We start from the raw sequence: 22044 nt of genomic DNA, 5'->3' as shown, positions 1-22044 counted from the left end.
AGCCGACATGGCAACCTGCAGCGTAAGCAGAGCCGGTTATTAGCATGATGAGCCGCTGACACAACCAGCACACACAGAGCAGCTTCTCCATTTTGAAAAGACCTCATCATGAAGCCACTCATGCATGGCTGCTTTTGTTAAATGAGTTGCATGCACCTTACACCTGTTACGATACAGATTATTATTGAATCATATTATATAATAAAGGGCAATTAAAGTATATGCAATCAGTTTACAGGTTCCATTAACCTTATACAGGTGTGGCTTTTTCCCTTTTAAAATGATACTTACACTTTAGCTACCGTATTGCATTAGAGTGCATCCGTGCTTTACAGTTGCTGAAGTGTTTGTTTGGGTGTGTGTGTGTGTGTGTGTGTGTGTGTGTGTGTGTGTGTGTGTGTGTGTGTGTGTGTGTGTGTGTGTGTGTGTGTGTGTGTGTGTGTGTGTGTGTGTGTGTGTGTGTGTGTGTTTTTCTTTCCAGCAAAGCCATTAGGTATCCTAGTAGTGATTCCATGTTATGCCTTTAGTGACTTTCCAGACAAGTCAATGAGAACAGCGCTGAGAGCACGACTAAAAGCTTGGCTCTCAGCTCCGTTTCCTACCAGCACACACGCAAAACAACACAACCAAGGACACACAAACAACTCTTTGACAGCCCTATTCCATGAGTTTTCTCAGAAACAAACAGTGGATGAAACGAGGAGTGTCTCTGACCAAAGGAAAAAAAGGAAAAATGGCCAAAATGAAAGAAAAATGAACACAGAGCTGCAAACATATGAGGGTGAGTGATTAGCAAAATGAAATGTTCCAAAACCCAGACAAAGTCAAAAACTGAAAGATACTCAGTTTACGCTCGTATAAGACAAAAGAAAGCAGCAAATTCGCTCATTTTAGAAGCTGGTTTGGCATTTGATAATAAGACATGTAATTCAATGTTCTGTTGATAGAAAACAGAGTTCAATACACTTACTGTACTGTATCTGCTCGTGTCAACAGAAACGTTATCAACAACCATTTAGAATGTCAATAAAGTAACTTATCAAGACTCCAATATTGGTTTTTCTCTTTATTGTATATAGCTGTGATATAAATCTTTGGCTGGAAACATTAAGACATTCAAAACATTAATATTATCATTAATTGAGCACAATTATCTTAAATTGACCTGAGTCATAATTCTGGCATTTTATACACAAATCAATTGACTGATTAATACCACAAAAAGGTATACACTCTTAGTTGCCTCTTTAATCAGGCTCAATGTTTGGGTAACCATAGGAAATATACTGTACACGCTCATCCAGAAGAAAGGAGGATGGCTGGATGAACATTTGATAGAAACGAGTTGTGTGTGAGCGCCTCACAAACGCTGCTGCAGGAGAACTTCAGGGATGTAGAGCCTGTTCAACACTAGAGAGAAGTATCCTGCTATGTGAGGGTATCACAGGACAAAAGGATGACAAACTGATATGAGATAAATGAATGACAGCCTGACAGAAACATTAAAAAAAAACGGCAGACAGAGACTGCGGGTCAGCGTGGCCCAGAGAGCAGACATAACTAAAAATAGATCCAATCCTCCTCCGGCTTACAGCCCTGAATCACAGTGACCCGCCCCGCTCCACCGAGCAGAGACACAGAGAGAGAGTGAGAGAGAGAGAGAGGAACAGAGACAGATGGAGGCGTACATAGAAAGAGAAAGTTGAGGCATTTTCTGACACTGATCATTTCCACCTCCTGTCAGACATTGCTCCATCAACAAGTGAGTGGAGTGAGACGCTGCGTCACTGAGAGGTCAGTCTGGGGTCAGCGCTGAGGATCAGGTCGTCGATCAGAAGGACTGTAGAGATGATGAGGAATGATTAACCATGCATTACTTCGCATTCATTATCAAGCTCTGCTCCGATTCATATCATTTAGGATTATTAATATATTGCATTTTCATAAAGGAATATTCTAAATACTATATTTTCAGCATTAATATCATTATTAATAGACAATTGTATAAATTGTAATACACATTTTACATATTTATTGCTGTCATGTATTGTAGTACTAAGTGCACATTTTAAGTTCAATAGTTTAATATGTTTTTATTTATTAGAATAACATTTATTTTATTCATTGATTTTTATTCTAAAATGGACCAGCCAAAATCCAATTTCCCGCAGGTATAAACAAAACATATTTAAAATCTTAAGTCTGTAAATCTGGTCGTAATAATGTCAAAGTTCTAATTAGCTGGTATTTCTATTTTTTACTTGTATTCAACTCTTAAAAGCTGTTTAGACTAACACCAAATTGTCAAGAACTGTAAACGTTTCCCCCCCCCGACCGACAAGCAACTTCCCTCGTCTTTTCTGCAGTGTGATAATCCGACAGAGACGGAGGACCACCGTTCTGCTCTACTGGACCCCAGAGTCAGATCTAGTGACGCCCACAACTCAGCAAAGAGATGGAAGAGACGTAAAAAACAGAAAGAAATAGAAATAAGTGTCCACAGCCATTCTAACGGCTCTGTGAGGCCGTACTGAGGCACAGAGGTGCTTTCAAATGAAATGTACTTATATTTGAAGTCTCTTAAAAGTGTATCAAACATAAAAATGTTTCACAAGAGTCTAAAGAAATCTTTATTTTCAAATTATTAAGACATTACAGTATAGTTTTTTTTAACTCTATGTAAAGTGTTACCAAACGGTCTCCAGGCAGTTTGGGTGTGGCTGGCAGGGAGTGCTAAATCAATCCATTAAATGAAGGTTAATCTGACCCCAGCTGACCTGCTGAGACAACATCAGGCTTGCTGCAGGTTTCTGGACAGAGTATGTTTTTTCCTGTCAGGCATACAGCATTTGTAGATATGGTTTTCTAAAGTAAATGCCCTTTCAATGAGTGATGTGTTTCTATGGGAGTATTTGCATGTGTATGAACAACACACCAGCTAACATGGGTTATAGGTCACTACTGCTTTGGGATAATCAAGACATATGCTGGGGTACACAAGACAGGAATGGGAGGGGCTCACCAATCCGTAAGTCCCTGGATTTTTTTAAGGAAACCAAAAAAAGGGACAATAAGTGTTGGACAAATGGAGATGTGGACGTTTTAGTAGCACTGGAATAAAAGAGAATCACCAGGGAAATCCATACAGTTCAAGAAATTGTGTCCAGGACAAAATAGTTGGATCAAGAGGCCAAACGCTCCCCGATGAAAGTGAAGAAATATAAAGACTTTTTTGTGTTTTTCTTGTATTTTATGGAATCCCTTGTGATCCTTATTAATCATTAAATCTAAATAGAAAAAAAACCCCAGCATTATTTTTGTCCTCCAAACTAAAACACTGTCCTTTTAAATAATGGATCTGAAAAGCGGAAGTCTGTCTTCATGTAAAAGACAGACAGTTATTTCACTTGTGGAAGTGAAAAAAGGGACTTCACAACGTCCCCAAAAGTGTTAACACATCTACAAATAAACAGCAGCCACCTTTTGGTTTCTTACTTTGCTACAAGTCCAGTTTTCTCCTTGTCACCTCCACACTGTGGCTAAGCTAAAACATCATGAGATTAACGGTAAATTAACTTCATCACAACCACGCTGCCAGCTCAACGTGCCACATGTCATTAGGTGCATTTAAAGATGATCAGTATTAGAGCTGTGTGAGCGGTCACCCTGTTGCTCCCTTATATCAGGACAATGCTCGGTTCATTAGGTCGAGAAAGGACAAAGTTCATGAGTTAAGTTTCCTTTTTTTTAATAATATAGAAAGCTATTTTAGTACTAGCATGCTTTGCGTCAATCATCTTCTGTATTACTGTAGACCAGGGGTATCAAACTCAAGTTCATCGCGGGCCACATTAGCATTATGGTTGCACTCAAAGGGCCGGTGGTAACTATATAAAATACATATATAAATATATCATATATATAAAATAATGTATTATATGACATTATTGCCTCTGCATTGGATTATTATCGGATAGGGTAATAACTTAGTAATTAACTACGTCTGAAAGCAGAATTCCAGGGCAAATAATTGCAAGTATCTTCAGTGCGCATGTCACAAAACGAGATGCATTGTGGGACATGTAGTTTATGGCCAACCTGCTTCTGTAAAGTGGCATGTAACCGTATAATAAATGTATTATATTCTTTGCAAACTCTTGCGGGTCACATCAAATGAAGTCGCGGGCCGGATTTGGCCCCCGGGCCTTGAGTTTGACACCCCTGCTGTAGACAGAAGCATGCCATGGTGTTGAACTGTATTTAAAAAAAATAACTTCATGTCTCATTAAGAAAATGAATTAATTCCCTTTTTGAAGCAGGGGTCAAGATATCTTTGCCTTCTATAATAGTTATTACTTTTATGCCAAACATCCTTTATTCAGAGCTGATTTAAAATGCAGAGCAACAACTTATATTAAAAACGTTGAGGGAGAGTCAGACATTGAGCAGCCAGGCAGTAGAGCAGGTTTTTAAATGTTCAATTTCCTTACTTGGCTGTTTAATAACACCACCTATCATTTGTTTGTGTGTGGCTATATTTGAATAGCTGATATTTCTGTAGAATTCAAGGTATGACAGAAACGTTCCCAACAATGCTGCCTGTCTATTCCTGCAGCTCAGACAAGAACTTTGTGGGAGGGATGTAAAAAAAAAAACGTGTCATTATAATTCCACCCAAATGAGTTCTAAGAATAGACCTGGAGGCAAATACTGGCACCTTTGCTCCTGCACATAAATAACAGAGCCCGGGTTCCCAGCCTTCATGTGTCAGAGAGCAGCCTTGATCCTCGCTTAGTGATAAATAATCACTGATGAGCGGCTGTGCAGCGAGACAGGCTTCAACCCTGACAATGACCGGCTCTGAGAGGTGATCAAACACACCGACTGATCTCTCGGTTATTCCCTGAGAGAAGGGATAATGGCTCCCATTGTGCGTAGAAACTGCCAGTACTTTATGTAGAACATGAAGGAACACATGAACAAACATCCAGATACGACACAAAGTTAATGCAGGCAGTAGAGCCATGTTCAGACTGACAGCTGACGGAGATCATGTCTGACAGCTGAGAGGCGGATATACAGCCTCTGCAAGTTAATCCAACTCAAAGACAAATAACGACATTACTTTTTAGGTGCCTGGATTGCTCCAACTAGCAAGCATGTATACAGTTGATGTTTATTTTGGAGCTTGTTGAACAAGTCCTTGCGTTGTCTTAGCACAAAGGATGTAATGTTGTATTAGCTTAACTTGAGAAAATACAGGGTTACAATGCTTTGTGTAAGCAATGAGCTGTGGGAGCCATTACTATACTTTCCTCTGACAAGTTTGTTTTCATTTAAGCAGAGGTTGTGCTCACATGTAAAGTATATCATGGCATCTATCCGGAGATATACTGTAGATGACTAGTGTTTACTTTTATTTTCATTAAGAGTAATTGCTTGGTTGTTTAGATTTCTAAAAATGTAAATGCTTGGTAATGCATGCAAAAAGGAATGTTGACTTAAACTAATATTTGCAGACAACCTGGAAACATTTAATCCGGCTTTTTTATTGACTATATAAATAAGATACATAAATAAAATACAAAAAGTTAAAGGCAAGTACTGGATTATCTGAATTCATTCCAAAACATGCATCTAATCTTACCAAAATAAGGAGAAAAATATGATGCCAAGTTACTGTTTTTTTATAAAAAATGAGATGAGTCATTCAAACTCAGACATCAGACTACTAAATTCATGTTGCAGCTCATTTTATAATTACAATTCAATGCTGTTTAAGTGGAGGTTGTCTTCATTGCACTAAGGCCTTCACAAAACCTACCCATGGGCGTCTGGTTACGTTTCTAAATCTGGATTGTCCCGACTGATTGACAGCAGAAAGATAGCTTTAATAAACGATCAGTTATGTGTTGGGACTAACCAACTTAAAAGCTAGTCCAGAAACATATTATTCCTTTAATACTTGATTTCATTAGTTTCTAATAATAGTCAAAATGATATTCAGCATCTCATTTACAAATATAATCACATTATTGCAAGGACTTTATGACAGTAAGTTAACATTTGAAAATAGACAGAAACATTGCTCCCACTAATTAACTAATGGATCTGCTCCACTGCTCAAGCGCCTGTGCCTGAAATGTGTTAAGCCAGTCTGCCCTGAATAGGACTACTGTGAGAAGACTTTTATTTTGAAAGGCTGTTTTGATTGTTACCTTGGAAGCAGAAACAAACGCTCAAACTGTGTTGGTGGTGTGCCAGTGGAGTCCAGTGCTTTGTGTACTCAACAGGAGTACACACTTCAACTAAATGATGAAGCCACACACTCGACTCCATTGAACAATTATACTAGGACACTACAAACTGTTGTTAAAGCTGCAGAGCATCTTTTAGTAGAGATTATCAAATGATTTTAGTTGGCCAGCAGGCAGGTGTCCATTGTTAAAGGGAAACTATAGACAGGCGTAAGTGAGAGTGCTGGTCAAACATTATTTTGGATAAATATTTGCCTTGTGTAAAGAAATAAAGGGTGCTTATTCAACAAAAGGTGAACAAATATGTACTGAGATCACCATGAGGGCCGCATGTGGCCCCCACCTCCTCTTTTTGCGGCCCTCAGATACATTTATAAACAACGTAATTAATTAAAGCACTTGTTTACTTGTAGTACTGATACCGTCCACTAGACTCCTAGTTACGTCGCGATCTGCGTATATGATTTCGTTCAGCAGCCAAATACCGCAAACTAATCTGTGACGCGTGTGTGTATTGTGTTTGTTTCCCGGGGAAATACTCACAATAAACACTGGCTGTTGTTATGCCCGCTGTGACGTTAAGTTGCCTCTTGTAATTATGCCTTTACAAGCTTAAAAGTTGTATTTATCTTCTGAATTTGGCGAAACAAGTTCAATATTCTAAAAACCAAGACTTTGTTTATTTAGTATATTTGTTAATAATTACATGCAATACATGGAATTTGTGTGTGTGTGTGTGTTCCAAGTGAATCTGCGGCCCCCTGGTGGCCAGTACATCAATTATGTGGCCCCTACCACCATCAAAGTTTCCCATCCCTGATCTAGAGAATGACGGTGTAGTTTCCCGATTCTGCATGTCTCATAATATAACAGTCGAAAGCACACACCAATAAAATTATCACATATGCAAAGTGCATGTTGGAAACAGAACAGTCTGTTAAAGGTGGGGTAGGTCAGTTTGAGAAACCGGCTCGAAATACACTTATTGTTATATTCCATGGAATGCTCTTAACATCCCGATAGCAATGAATATCTGAAGTGCTTTGACAAAAAATCCATTAAAAAAATGTCATCTGTGGAAGCCGTGGCGCTGTAAAAAGCACGACCAATCATCTGAGCCGGTCCGGCTAAAATAACTGGATGGCCTACCTGCTTGTCAGCCTTCCATCTGTGCACTAACTTATCTCGTGCCCTCATTGGTCATGTGCGCGTTCGTGTGTGTTGGAGGAGGGGCTCTGTAAGGAAGTGGCAGATTTTTTCCGGCTGTGTATTTTCAAATTCTAGCGCACTCCAAAATGACCTACCTCACCTTTAAGTAACACACTTAGGAGCTGACAGTGAAATAAGAGCAGGAGAGTGATGTAGTAAAATGTAAATGAAGTAGAAACAGTGTTTGGAAATATGCAGCTCATGACAATTAGTTTGCTTGACCAGTATCAAAATAAACAGAAACCCGAGAGCAACAATAACTGAGTCATAGCTCAAGACCACCACTTATTAGAAGATGTTAAATATGTTTAAATTAATCATCGGTCAAAAGGCTTCACTTTTATTTATCTTTACTTATTATACTTATACATTATTCAACATCCAACCAGTTGGTCAACAATACTTGATAGCATAAAAAGGAGCATCAATTAGGTATTAATTCACGACAGATACGCAATTGTAAGAGCAATACAGGCACACTTATAACAGACCTGCACACAAATATCATTGGTTAAATATCACAGTGGTGAACCGTGTCTGTCACAACTGGACCTTCTGTAGACACACACACACACACCCTCCGCCGCCATTATAATGTCCGTCTTTTGACTGAATTGTTGTCTTGAAAAGGGTACTCACAACAATTCCGCAACAATATCATCTTGAACTGTTGCAATTGCCATTTCAACGTTAAAAACAATAAAACGTAGGGCTGCTCAATTAATCCTATTTTAAATCGCAATTACGATATTTTTTCACTAAATGGATGTTTTCAAAGTAAATGGATCGTTTTTAATAATCGTGATATCAATTATTGACCCAAATAATCGAGATTATAATTTTTGCCATAATCGAGCAGCCCTTATAAAACGGCATATGAATTGCTTCGTGGCATTTATCTAGATCCTCTGTCTCGAGCCAGTGAACTACCGGGCCTTCTAGAGTACCCTGGTAACCGAGGGAAACCCTGAAAGAACACGCCTATTGGCTACAAATCAATAGATGATTGGTTGTCAATCCAAAGGTACGCTCTCATGCAGTGCAACGGCAAGGGTATTCTTTCAAGGATATAGAATACCTTGGTTGAAGACTATTCTACCCAGAAAAAGATCTGATTGGTTTCTTTTTTTTCTAACACAAAACCACTGAAATGCGTAGTGCATGGACCGAGAAGGACAAACGAATCAACGTAACACTGTAATATTACAGATCAACAACACAGATACGATTCTCATGTATTCCTTTTACATACATTTTATTTATATAATTAAATCGATTTTTTGTTTGTTTTATCTGAGTGTTCCATGGTGTTCTCTGAATACCTTGAAGGCCCTGATGGTTCGCCACTGTTAGATATATGGTTGTTGGTTTAACAGTGGCTGCTCAGAAGCTGTAATTTATCTTCCGACCCTATTATGCATTATTATTATTCCTTTCACAACCAGGTGCCTACAACTCCCACAATGCATCTAAATATTTGAAAGGCTTTGTACTACTCCCCAACCCTAGTTAACAGACTGAAACTGATACAACTCACATGGGCCAAGAAAAACTGGGTTTTTTTATTCATCAAACTCATATAAGCTAATGACTGATAGAGGCTTGAGATACGATATTCCTACTCTGGCATTTATTCTGTTATTTAACCACTGATGGGACTAGTGGCTGCTGTCAGATGAAACCCTTCAAAATAAAAGTAAACCAAAAGTCATATTTTTCAAAGACATTCTCTAAAAAAAAAACATTTTTCCTGACCGACACCCGAGAGTCCTAGGGATACACACATTGAATTGCACTTTGTTACAATTCATTATACTCGACACCCAGCGAATATGTGTGGTGACCAAGTGTATGTAATCTTAGCTGTGAAGTGTGACGAATGATGGGATGCATGCAAGATAGGCGTTTCCATGGAGACAGGCTGCTTGATTGACAGCGTGAGAATGAGTGTGTGATCAGGGCTGGGTTATGCTCTGGCATGTCAGAGGAGCTGCAGAGACACACACTTACACAATCTGCTGGTCATAGTAACTGTTCATAATTTCAGGAATGTATTAATGATTATTTTGAATATAGAAAAAAGGGAGTAAATCAGATATATGGAAAGTAATAATACAAATGCAAAATAAGTATACTTTAGTAGTTAAAACAATTGATAATCTTACTCTCTAGATAACTTACTTAAGTCCCTACTTACTAACATCCTTACCATCTTCTCTCCTGACTTTCTTCCTTTTTTCTTTAATGCCTCCTTCCTTACACACTTCCTTCCCTACATGGATACACTTTACTGAAACTTCTGAGACCCTCTATTACATTTGATCTCTGTCTGGCTGTTTTGTTCACACAAAAGATCGATAAGGTTTTTATACCAGCCCAAACTAACAAAACTAAAAAAGGGAAAAAACACAAGAGTTTGTTTTAACCGCACCAAACAAGTTAGCCGTTAATCCACCCTTTACAAATCTACCCTTTCAAAAAATACTGTAGGTAAATTGAGATTAGATGCAGGGAATTTTTGCACGTGTTACCATAGCAATGTAAAGACATATACAAAAAATGTGGAAAGTGAAAGAAAGGCAAAAGACTGCAAAACATGTTGAGACAGTCGGTGTAGGTTAGACGTATTGCCGGCATGACACACACACACACACACACACACACACACACACACACACACACACACACACACACACACACACACACACACACACACACACACACACACACACACACACACACACACACACACACACACACACACACACACACACACACACACACACACACACACACACACACACACACACACACACACACACTATTATTGCTGGATGCCTCTCCCATGTGTGCGCCTTGCTTTATTGCTTTTTCAATCTTCCAACTGTCGCAATAAATAAGCTTAATATAAACCCTTTCCATTTGGAGAACAGCATTACTTCACACCTTACTCACCTGTAGAGTGTAATTACTGCAGCCATCTGACAACTTATTGTGGGTTTGATGTTTGTGAATCGACAGAAACATAGACAGTGCATTCAACAACGTCTGCTTACTTTACGGTTGCCGAATAAAGGGTGACAAAGAGCTACTAGGAAATGAGAATGTTTATTGCGCAAGATAAAAGCAATGGAAGTAAAAGTATGAGAATCTGCACACTGGAGTCTGTGCAATGTATTTCAGTCAATGATACTCTGGGATCTGCACATGTGACTAATAAAGACCTACTCCATGACTCAAACACACTAATGTGACAGCTACTGACAAACACACTCATGCACACACACCTGAGATCCTCTAATGTAATGTAATCAAATGTAATGTTAACAGGCAGCGGTCCCTTTAAAACTACTCGCTGCTTTCCATGGAGTGATAAGCACAGGCAGAATGAGTATAAACACAGTAGGGCTAAACGTACTTTTTTTTTGTCAGGAATTCAGTTCATTCATGACAAAATAAAAATATCAACATTGTTAAGCTGAAACAAAGAGACGACACTCGATTGACCAAAAGCTAACCCTTAGAATGTTATCAATGGTAATTGTCCTTGTGTGACAGCAGAGTAACAATAAATGCCCCTCATTTTTGGATTGTTGGTTGAGCAAAACAAGGAATTTTTGACTGCAGTTTCAACTTGTTTGGCTTTTGGTAAACAGCTCAAATAACAGGAAGTGAAACTAAAACCATTCTTTTATAATAAACTAATGGATAATGGTGTTTTTAAAGCAAAAAAGCGACATTAACTGGTTATAGCTCCTCAAATATGACCAGTTTCTGGCGGTGGTGTGATACAACAAGCCTTGCTGTGACTTTTTATTTACAACTTTGTTTTTGTTGCATTTATACTCACTTAAAAAGAAAATATTTAAAAAGAAAATTGCATTTTGTGTCCTTGTCCATCACTACAGTATATGGCTAATTACATTTGTATTCAAGTTGGCTTCCACATGGTGCCATATGCTTGGGACAGGGGCATAACGATAAGCAGATAACAGAGAAAAACAGGGCAGATAATGAAGTGAGTCCTGGAATAACACACTGAACCTTAACACACACACACACACACACACACACACACACACACACACACACACACACACACACACACACACACACACACACACACACACACACACACACACACACACACACACACACACACACACACACACACACACACACACACACACACACACACACACACACACACACACACACACACACACACACACACACACACACACACACACACACACACACACAAAACAGTGTGTTGTTTCAAACGGCTGATAAGGAAAGAGGAAGGGCTGCATGCTGTGGAAAGGATAACACTCATTACAGTAGTCTTACACTGTACTACTTCTGCTTTGGAGACCCTGACCGTCTCACTCTCTCTACATATCTTCATCTTTCTCTTTCCATGACTCTCCCTCTCATCAAATATTCACCGTTAGTCCCATTAAACATTCACCGCGCTGCACTGCTACGCTATCCGCTCTCTGCCAATCAGCCTCCAGCGGGAGCACCACAAGCCCACCAAAAGCTTGAAAACACACACACACACACACACACACAAACACACACACACACACACACAAGAACAAGTTATGAGTCTGCATAGCCTGAGAAGTGTCAGCCTTGCAGGAAATGACTAGAAAGAGGAAGTGGCAAAAGAGACACGAAAGGAAGGGAGTGAGGCTGAGGGAATAGGAAATAATAATAATAATAATACATTTAATTTCAAAGCGCTTTTTCTGGTGCTCAAAGACCCTTTACAGTGGTTTGATAAAACATGATAAAATATTAATTAATTAATTAAAACAGCAACACAACATAATTCACAAATTAAAAGCCAGTCTGAAGAGGTGTGTTTTGGTCAGTGTTTTGAAAGTGGGGGGGTCGGTGCAGTCTCTGAGCAGGAAGGTGAAGCGATGAAAGAAAAGGAGTCCAAGGGTCCACTCCTCTGCTCGTGTCCATGTTCAGTGAGAGCAGAGCAGTCTTGCACCTCAATAATTCAACAGTGGGACAAGTGCCGCCAGCCTCCACCCACCCTCTCCTTCTCTCTTTCCCTGACATCACAAGGCCTTATTTAATAACAGGGTAAAAATATCTCACTTCACAGTTTGAGACAATACGTGACACAAAATCGTGGCTAAAAAGAAAATGAAACACAGCCAAGATAGATCTCAGTCAACAGTGTATCCTACAAAAAGCATTAAAGTGTTCTAACATGAGTCTGACGGAACAGATAAGCCCCAATTTCAACCAATCCAGTCGTCTCTACAGGGCGAGTCATAGCTTGCGTTTTCAACCTGGCACTTCAGGTCTATTTTCCTCCATTTACTACGCAACTGCATGACTACAGTGATTGTGTATTCGGCTCTGAGCTCTGCCAAAACGTGGGTGACCTACATTCAATGCAGTGCCGGAATTGAATTAACTGATTTTCAATTAGCTGCCTAGAAAGGCAGCAAATATGAAGTATTAAGGCCTTGATTCACCGAGGGGTCTGTTGGGTAATTGATGTCTGTCACCAACCTTTCATGGAGGTGTTTCCTGCACCATAGGCACCGGTTGATGTTTTTTCGGCCGATTTAGCATTTTTAAAATCGGTGACGGAGTCCGTTTGTGAGAGAAATCATTCTGACTGGCTGTTCAGCTTAAGGCGAATCTGTCATGAAGTACACCAGGAAACCAGAGACTTTCTATATTCTATCCTCATCTCATCTGATCCTTTTAATACACGGATATTTTCACAACAACATGGCCATCTGGAATGAGCTTAGAGGCGAGCAAGATCAGTGGGAAACGGATTGTAAACGCGGCTTAGGTTTAATGTATGTATCAGATTGACGGCTTGTGTATCTGCAGCCCTATGTTTTGTGGTTATGACAAATCCAGCCAGTACGGAGAGATATTTCCTCTCACGCAGGCAAAGAACGTACATTACGTACATGACAGTTGGCCGTTGGCTGAAGTCTTTGCTATGTGTTCAAGAACCACTTTCTGGCAGCAGTCAGCCTCTGTTGATAATATTTCTTCGATGTTTCTAAAGTTGATGACGATGGCTTCAGTAAAGAAAAGCTGAGCTAGGTTGCACTTGGATCATATCTGTCAATCAAAAACATGCTAGTACACATTCCTCGTAGATAATTCAGAAAGTGAACAGCCCAGATGTAGTGTTGAGTTTTATAGTCAGACAGTCTTTTAAACTACTGTAAGGTTTTACTTATTTAACTAAAACCAGACTCACTTTCTTGCATTTGATGCATCTTGCTACTTACTGGTACCTTTAGCAACACGCCTCTGTCAACACAGTCCCTTGAGATTGTACCAGATGAATCTAATTGCTGGCTCACGGTGTTTGTTGCAAACAACTAATAGGAATGTTTCAGATGTACAGAGGGAATCCTGCAACTAAAAAGATAATGCCAACTTAGAAATACACAACTTGCTTCAGGCTATGAAGTGTCATTTCCGTATAAGAAGACTTTGGTTTTGGACACTAAAGTTGTTAGGCATAACATAATGTATTGTTTAGTTCATGTGAATACTGTACATGTTTACATGAAATGTGAGAAGTGTCAGTACAACAAAGTTGGAACATGTTTACATTTTTTTATATAAATATTTAAACTGTTCATAGTCTCAGGTGATGTATGGAAACAGACGGAGAACTTAAATAATTTAGAAGTAAATCAGTAAAAGCTGAACTTATATACAGGCTATCTGCCTCACAGAGTTCTCTGATGGATTCTTTATTCGACTGGAGATGAAGTGTCTTATCTGAACCTGCATCTCCTTTATATTAAATTTCACGATCATCATTTTAAGAAAAGCTGGTGACATAGTTAAGTATTTAGCAATTAAAAAGTTTCCTTAGGAGTTTATCTTGGTGTCTATCTACGCCGGGATCCTGAGTCGTGGCTGAACCTATCACTGCGCTATCATGGCTCCCACAGGATTGTTGACATCCTCCTGGATTCATCTTCCTATTATAGACAGAAGCATTTCCAAACATTTGGACTACCTATGCTGTAAAATGTATTATCTTTTCAATTTACACACGGCATCTATTGCACGTCTGTCCGTCCTGGGAGAGGGATCCCTCCTCTGTTGCTCTCCCTGAGGTTTCTCCCATGTTCCCCTTTAAACTGTGGGTTGTCTCTGGAAGTTTTTCCTTGTACGATGTGAGGGTCTAAGGACAGAGGGTGTCGTATTGTCATACTGATATTCTGTACAAACTGTGAAGACCACCGAGACAAATGTAACATGTGTGATATTGGGCTATATAAATAAACATTGATTGATTGATTGATTGATTGATTGATTGATTGATTGATTGATTGTCTAAAAACAGAGCAGAAAGCGAGAACATTTTCTCACTTCTGAATGATAAAGTAATCCCCATTTTTAAACTGCTGAATGTCTTTTAAATGTTAGCCATGTGTGATTGAATGGGTAGGGTGTTTTTTCAATATTGAAAACCCACTGGTATATTTTTGTTTTATTTACAATAACTATTACTAGAACCTCTTCCTCAGTGAATGCAGTAAAAGCACAACATGTGAAGAAGTGATGATGACAGTGAGCTCCATAAATGGAAAGTGGCAGACTTAGAAAGCTGAGAGGGCAAAAGCAATTACTGACTAGCTAATGTGTCAATATGCAAGGTTTGGTTTTTATTCAATGAGATGAGCTACTGTAACAAACATGATTATGAATGATCTTTCTTTGAGTTTATTCTTCAAACCAAACCACTGTTTTCTGGTACTTTATCTTTGCGTGAAACCATCTACACAAGATGAACAGATGTCATGCATCATCACAAAAGCCACAGAAAAGGACTGTATCCCTCTATCTCCCCCTCTTCAGTCTGCAAAACACAAGTTCACATATTCTTATGAACACACTTCCCTTCTTAACTTTCTCTTTCACAGACATGTTATCAGGCAGTCACTGCTGCTGCTTCAAGCTAACAATAATAGTCATTATCTACTTCTGTAATCTGATAACAAAGTCACTTGTGAAATAAAGTATTCGTAGCTTTCAGTATCAATACCTTTGTACTGTAGTAACATGAACACATACAGCGTGAGTAGCAGGTATCGGAAGATTAAGATCAACAATTTGCCCCATCAGTAAATACAACACTCAACAAAGTGTTTTACATTAAGTTCTGCATATCGAGCGCAATATTAACTTGTATATGATGTATTTTTATGATTTTGAGATGGCTGCTGATTTTTATGCTTTTTTCAATTCGCTTATGCTTAATCCGAACAGTTCTGGATCCCATTCTTTCACGTCATGCTCAAACATTAACCCATAAGTGTAATCTCTAACACTTTTTAAGATTTTACCACCAAAACTGACTTTTACAGGAAAAATACTATCGAGGTACTTTAATGAGAAAAAGCATTGGAATTAGAAAAAAATGACTTTTAGTCGATGACCTTTAATTTGCAACAGTTGCTTAATGCAGTGTGTTCTTAACAATGTGTCTGAGTCGATGCACGTGTGTGTGAATGTCAGTGGAAGTGACAGACCGTGTGTGAGTATCTGCTTGAGTGACTTGCGCATGGATGTGACGCAACATGACCCAGCCATAATCGCTGACCTCACCGCCAGCCAATGTGCCCTCCCCGAGCCACAGAGGAAAAGCGCTTAATCCTGCCCCACACACACACACACACACACACACACACACACACACACACACACACACACACACACACACACACACACACACACACACACACACACACACACACACACACACACACACACACACACACACACACACACACACACACACACACACACACACACACACACACACACACACACACACACACACACACACACACACACACACACACACACACACACACACACACACACACACACACACACACACACACACACACACACACACACACACACACACACACACACACACACACACACACACACACACACACACACACACCTCGTAAGTACAATTTATACTACAAAGTATTCCAGGCATCATATTACCACAACTATGATACTATAGTATGTGTAGTGTTTGAAAACTCTAACAAGAAACAACCAGGCAGAGATGTGTGTGGATTTACCTTTAAAGCATTTGTGAACATCTGTTTGTTTGTACGTGCATGGAGACAACATAATCCACATTGCTGTGTTACATTAAATTACCTGTTTTTTTTATTTGGGTTGTGTAGTCTGTGTTTTTGGGCCATCATTTGTTATCAGTTGTGCGAACAATGCACCTGAAGTGATTGCGACAGATGTGCGAACATATTGCTGGAACACATTTCAAATTGGAAAGGAAAAATATTGATCAAATGAATGGAAAATAATATAAAAAGGAAAACGATTAATCCAGATTAAAGAATATTTACGCAGCACTGAGGACACTGTGGCTGATGTTGACAACTGACAGTTTTATAGTGATTATATAATAGCTAGGATCTTTGAATCAAATGAAGTGATGGGCCATAGGCACAAAACTGCAGAAAGTATATTGATTGATAGGGCAACAGATGTTTTGGGTAATAAGGAACGCTCGTCCTTCTTGCCTCATCCCAGATCTCAGCAATGAACTTGATGAGAACAACATTACCATGACCTAAAGAAAACAATATCCCGAACTATGAAAATGAGAAGGAAGATGTTATAAACCATAATGGGTCTTTAACAGAAGGCACAGTGACTCATTTCTCTTTGCCTTTCTTTCACTATTGGCATGATGCGTGGGTGTAAGCGTGGGGGGTGGGGGGTTTCAGGCAGGGAGAACATGCCTCTTGTGCGTGTCAAAAACACATTGGCTGCAACAGCACATTTCAGGATGTTGCACTGAGGGAGAGACCAATGTGATGCGTGCATTTCACAATATGAGACTGTATTCAGACAGGCCTTGTCGTTAAGTGTGAGAACCGTAAGTGAGAGAAGAATGTGTGTAACTGTGCTTTGCGAGAAAAGAGCAGTCGTCTATGTGTGTGTGTTTGTGTGATAATTGTGACCACGATGCAGACAAACACACACGGTCTCTCTGCCAGACAGCCTATGGGATGAAGAGTTTCACCCCTGCTGTTGCCGGGTTACTAGCTCCAGACCACTGCCAATATTGCCCTTCACACACACACGCACCCACACACACAAGATCCAATCGCCTGCTGAGAAGGGTTTTTAAGATCTTTCCTCAAATCAATCCTTTGTTTACAGAGAAGGGAGGGGAAGGGGCGTCGGAGCAATTCAGCCTGCATCCCCCGGGGAAAAGAGCCGCCCCATCAGTCTAGAACTGGCCCCGATGTGCACTTCATATCATCACTCAACCTTTTGACGCTTAGACACCCGCACACACACACAAACACACAGTCTGCAACATGCTCACACACCAAGAGAGATGCCGTAAAGGATCAGTTGAATTAATGTGCAAACACAAGCACATGTGACAGGCAAAGCAATCAACAGACAGGAATGCTTGGATTCAGCTACATGGCAGCAGGAACGCCATTAAACACACACACACACACTGATGACAATGAAAACAAATCTGCCGCAAATATTGCAACACAGGTGGTGATATTTCAACATGAGTTTAACTGCTGGATGTGAACACACACACACACACACACACACACACACACACACACACACACACACACACACACACACACACACACACACACACACACACACACACACACACACACACACACACACACACACACACACACACACACACACACACACACACACACACACACACACACACACACACACACACACACACACACACACACACACACACACACACACACACACACACACAGAGTAATTTTCTAGTTTCCTGTTTATTTCTGACAGTCTGAAGTAATTGTTTAAAATGTGGGACATCATCACACAACGTTTTTGAAAACAACCCATTTTTTTGAAAATGTTTTGAAGTGACAGCCTTAGCTGGATATATTAACTAACAGGAATAGTTATACCCCAATTTGTGCTAATCGTGTATTACATGTCATTTGTTAGACGCTTTTATCCAAAGAGACTTACATACTCAATACAGTGGACAATCCCCACAGGAGCAATTTGGAGTGAAGTGTCTTGCCCAGGGACACAACGACATGCTGACTGCAGTGGGGTTTGAACCTGTTCCCAACACCAAGGCTCTATCCACTGCGCCACACGCCTCCCTGGAGTGTATAATAATCATCTTGAGTCACACATCCAATCAGTTTCTTGAATGCAAGAGAGATCCGAACACGGAGCCAAGTGTGCGCTCACACGTAAGGGTGAGTACAGAAGGTCAAAGTTGAATGTGGAGTCACTCTGTACATGTGGCTAACATGCATGATTGTATCATTTGCATTTATGTGGTTGAAATAAATCTGAAAAATGAGTTCCCAACTCAGAAAACTCCCCAAACGCCCCATCCGATAAACATGGCTGACAAAAGTGAATGTTGGGTTGAGGCAATAAATATGTTAATAATAATAGTCCATGTACATTTCTATGCTCGTGTTATTTGCAAAACGGTATTCGGTTGGGGGAGTTATTTGGTGTCCTCATAGATACCAAGATAAGATAGAAAAGTTATTAGCATAAATCCTGAGAACAGCTAACAACTTGTGATTTAAACTCTCTAAGCAACAAGGCCAAAACCATCCATCACGATATATGTGATTTGATATTACAGTAACGGTATATAAACATTGCACAAGATCACAGAAGAATCGCCACTGCAGTGGAAAAGTTAAAATATTTATGGTTGACATTTCTCTATCGGTGCATGCTCTGTCACCCCACATAGCCCAACTCATCTTATTTGTAGCATTGTTTCCACATTATCAGAGGAGCATATGAATGCACCTTTATCTTATCCTACGTGCTGCTGTGTGGGTGGAGAATATGTTAAGCTAAAGGTCAAGCTGGTGACCACTGATAACCATAACAAACCAAAACATGTTGCAGACAGCTGGTAAAGCCCTCTGAAGCTTTGGAACTTTAACCACAGCAGCTCTGCCAAGTGGCTTTTCAGGAATCGCTGCTGACAGAAGGAGGAAAGAGCGACTGGTTTGCAGCTTTTCAGGAAATAAAGTAGCAAACCTGCAGCTGAACTGACATCTGAGCAGCTACAACGGAGTGGACAGCAGCTTTCAGTGTGCATACATTCATGTGACTCCTTGAGTGATCTATCGAGCCACACTGAGTGAATATCCACTGTACTAACCTCTGGCTGACAGCTTTTTCGTGTTGATAATTTTAGCAGCATACTCCTGGCCGGTGGACTTCTTGCTGCATCGGCGGACAATAGAAAAGGCACCCCTGGAGCAGAAGAAAAAACATGACAGATCAGTGAAACCACTTCAAACATAACACAAATCTGTGTATCTCAGGGGAAAGTGCATGAACCAGACACACACTAAGAGCATGCTTCAATCGCATACACCTAAAGAGAGGGGAAAGGAAGCCACATGCATAATTAAATCAGTCTGATATTCTGTGTATGAGATCTGAGAAGAGGTCCTGGCTACTAGTGCTTGGCAGAGGAGAGGGGGGGCTTTATTCATGGTGAAAAGACACAGTTATTAGCTCACAGGCAGAGCTTGTGAGTGAAGGAGAATAAACTGAAAGATTCAACATTCAACTGTATCTTCATGTCCATTTTTTTGCACAGACGCTTCCTTTAAACTCATGCTGTGTGGGAAGGTGGAGCTGCTCTATAAACCACCCGCAAAGATTAGATGTTACAAAGTGGCTGTACTGTAACCTGTGTGTCCTAATCCGGGACGCAGTACATGTGCGATGCGCAAAACCAAGATTTGTAGTCTTGTATGCAGCAGAGCCTCGTTTTCTTGATTTTTTTTGACACTACAGTAACCCTGCAGTCTGCTTAGAAATGCACAAAAACAGCTGAATGATTGAACAGGAGCAACGAGGACGCCACCAGGCTATGTCTGCGTGCAAAGCGAGTTTTCGACCCGCAGTTAATTGACAAACAAGTTGGTCCTAAACGCGGATGTTTCACACCTTTCGGGTTACACAGAGAGCCACAATGGTGCAATACACCTTTAAATACACATTGAGGATTAAATACAAGCCTTTGAAGCGCTAACATGAACCTGCCTACAGCTTAATGTTGCTCTCCTACGCTTCCCTGTTTTTTTTTGACAGCCCTCTCCTGCCTTGTCAACACTGAAGTAAACGCGCACAATGGCAGCAGCAGCAGAGGAGAAAAACGTGCACACACACACACACACACACACACACACACACGCACACGCACACGCACACACGGAGAAAGAGAGACAGACACACACACACACACACACACACACACGCACACACACACACGGAGAAAGAGAGACAGACACACACACACACACACACACACACACACACTGAATGCAACAAGAGCAGCGGCGGTGGTGGTCGCTTACTTTCCGAGTTCCTCAAACAGCTGATATTCGTCAGTGAATCTGGTCGAGAGTGGAACTGTAGACATGTTGACTGGGGAGAGAGGGGGGGATAGCCTCGCGCTTCAGTTGCCGTCTCGCGCAGGTTTCGGGAGGAGAACTCGTGAAGCAGAGAGGGGAAGAGAGGCTCGAGCTCAGAGAGAGGAGCAGGGAGTGGGAGGGAGGAGAGGGGGTGGGGGGAGCTGTAGTAACGAAGATCGTCTATTAACATGATGAGTCACACTGTGTTTAAAAATAATAATTGGAAAGTGAAATTCCAAAGGTGGGCGTTAACCATATATTGCTATATTGATTTTGTTTTGTTTTACTCAAACCATTTTGATGTTTGCAGCATGCATGCTTGCTATGTTTCGTCTTAGATCAGAATCAGAAATGTGCAAATAAAACAGTTTTCTGTCTTAAACCAAATCTTAAACCTACTGCGTATTACACAGCTAAACCAACCATTTGACACCAAATATTGATTTTTAAATGATTTTGATTTAAATATGATGTTATTAACTCATCAAGGGTCTATAATCTGTACTGTTTTCATAGGTCTGTTATTCATAGCATGTGATCGTAAAACACACACATGTTATCAGTTTGTTAAATGCTGGAATTCTCTAACAAGAAAACAATGACAGAGTGAGACTTCTTTCTGCTTTCTCTTCTTTAGCAGTAGTGGTGTAGGTGGGATGTAAACCACGCGAGATCTTTTCTGGTGTAGCAGAAGCCACAGATCCAGGTTCAGTTTCACCCTCTCTCCCTTCATATTCAACATATGTGCACAAAGGTAAAGCTGACTCCAGAACAGCTGAAAAGAGCAGCATCCTTGGAAGACCATGTAGTGAGATGTGATGCCGCAATATTTTAATATTGGCACAGAGCAATGAGCTGCATGCTCACTGTATTATGCTTTTCATTTCCTAATCCGGGCCTAGTAAAAAAAGGAGCGTTAGTCATTGCTGAAAATGTTGAACCAGGATACAATAATAGTGTATATAATTTGAACACTTCTGCTGTTTATTTCTCATGATAATTCATAATCAACAACGAAATGATGTTTCAAATATATAACAGAAACCCGCAAATGACAATAATCATTACAA

General features: G+C 40.2%; 1 protein-coding gene across 16 annotated transcripts in view; it reads right to left on the bottom strand.

The window, feature by feature from the left end:
• The window catches only part of camk2g2 (calcium/calmodulin-dependent protein kinase (CaM kinase) II gamma 2), a 60964-nt gene extending 39847 nt beyond the window's left edge, over positions 1-21117 (bottom strand). For 11 of the 16 annotated variants that reach the window (XM_079689807.1, XM_079689806.1, XM_079689797.1 and 8 more), the window contains exons 1-2: positions 20918-21116; positions 19708-19802 (exon numbers count right to left, since the gene is read on the bottom strand). In XM_079689807.1, the coding sequence (XP_079545933.1) occupies positions 19708-19802; positions 20918-20982 (160 nt within the window). In that variant the 5' untranslated portion in view covers positions 20983-21116. Of the gene's footprint in view, positions 1-19707; positions 19803-20917 lie in introns of all 16 variants that reach the window. The other 5 variants (XM_079689802.1, XM_079689792.1, XM_079689803.1 and 2 more) reach the window with 1 other exon arrangement.
• Positions 21118-22044: the final 927 nt, after the last annotated feature.

Source organism: Notothenia rossii, assembly GCF_949606895.1.
Source record: "Notothenia rossii genome assembly, chromosome: 6".
Lineage (NCBI taxonomy): Eukaryota > Metazoa > Chordata > Actinopteri > Perciformes > Nototheniidae > Notothenia > Notothenia rossii.
The sequence above is the reverse complement of the archived record's forward strand: the minus strand, read 5'-3'. Positions and strand labels throughout refer to the sequence as shown.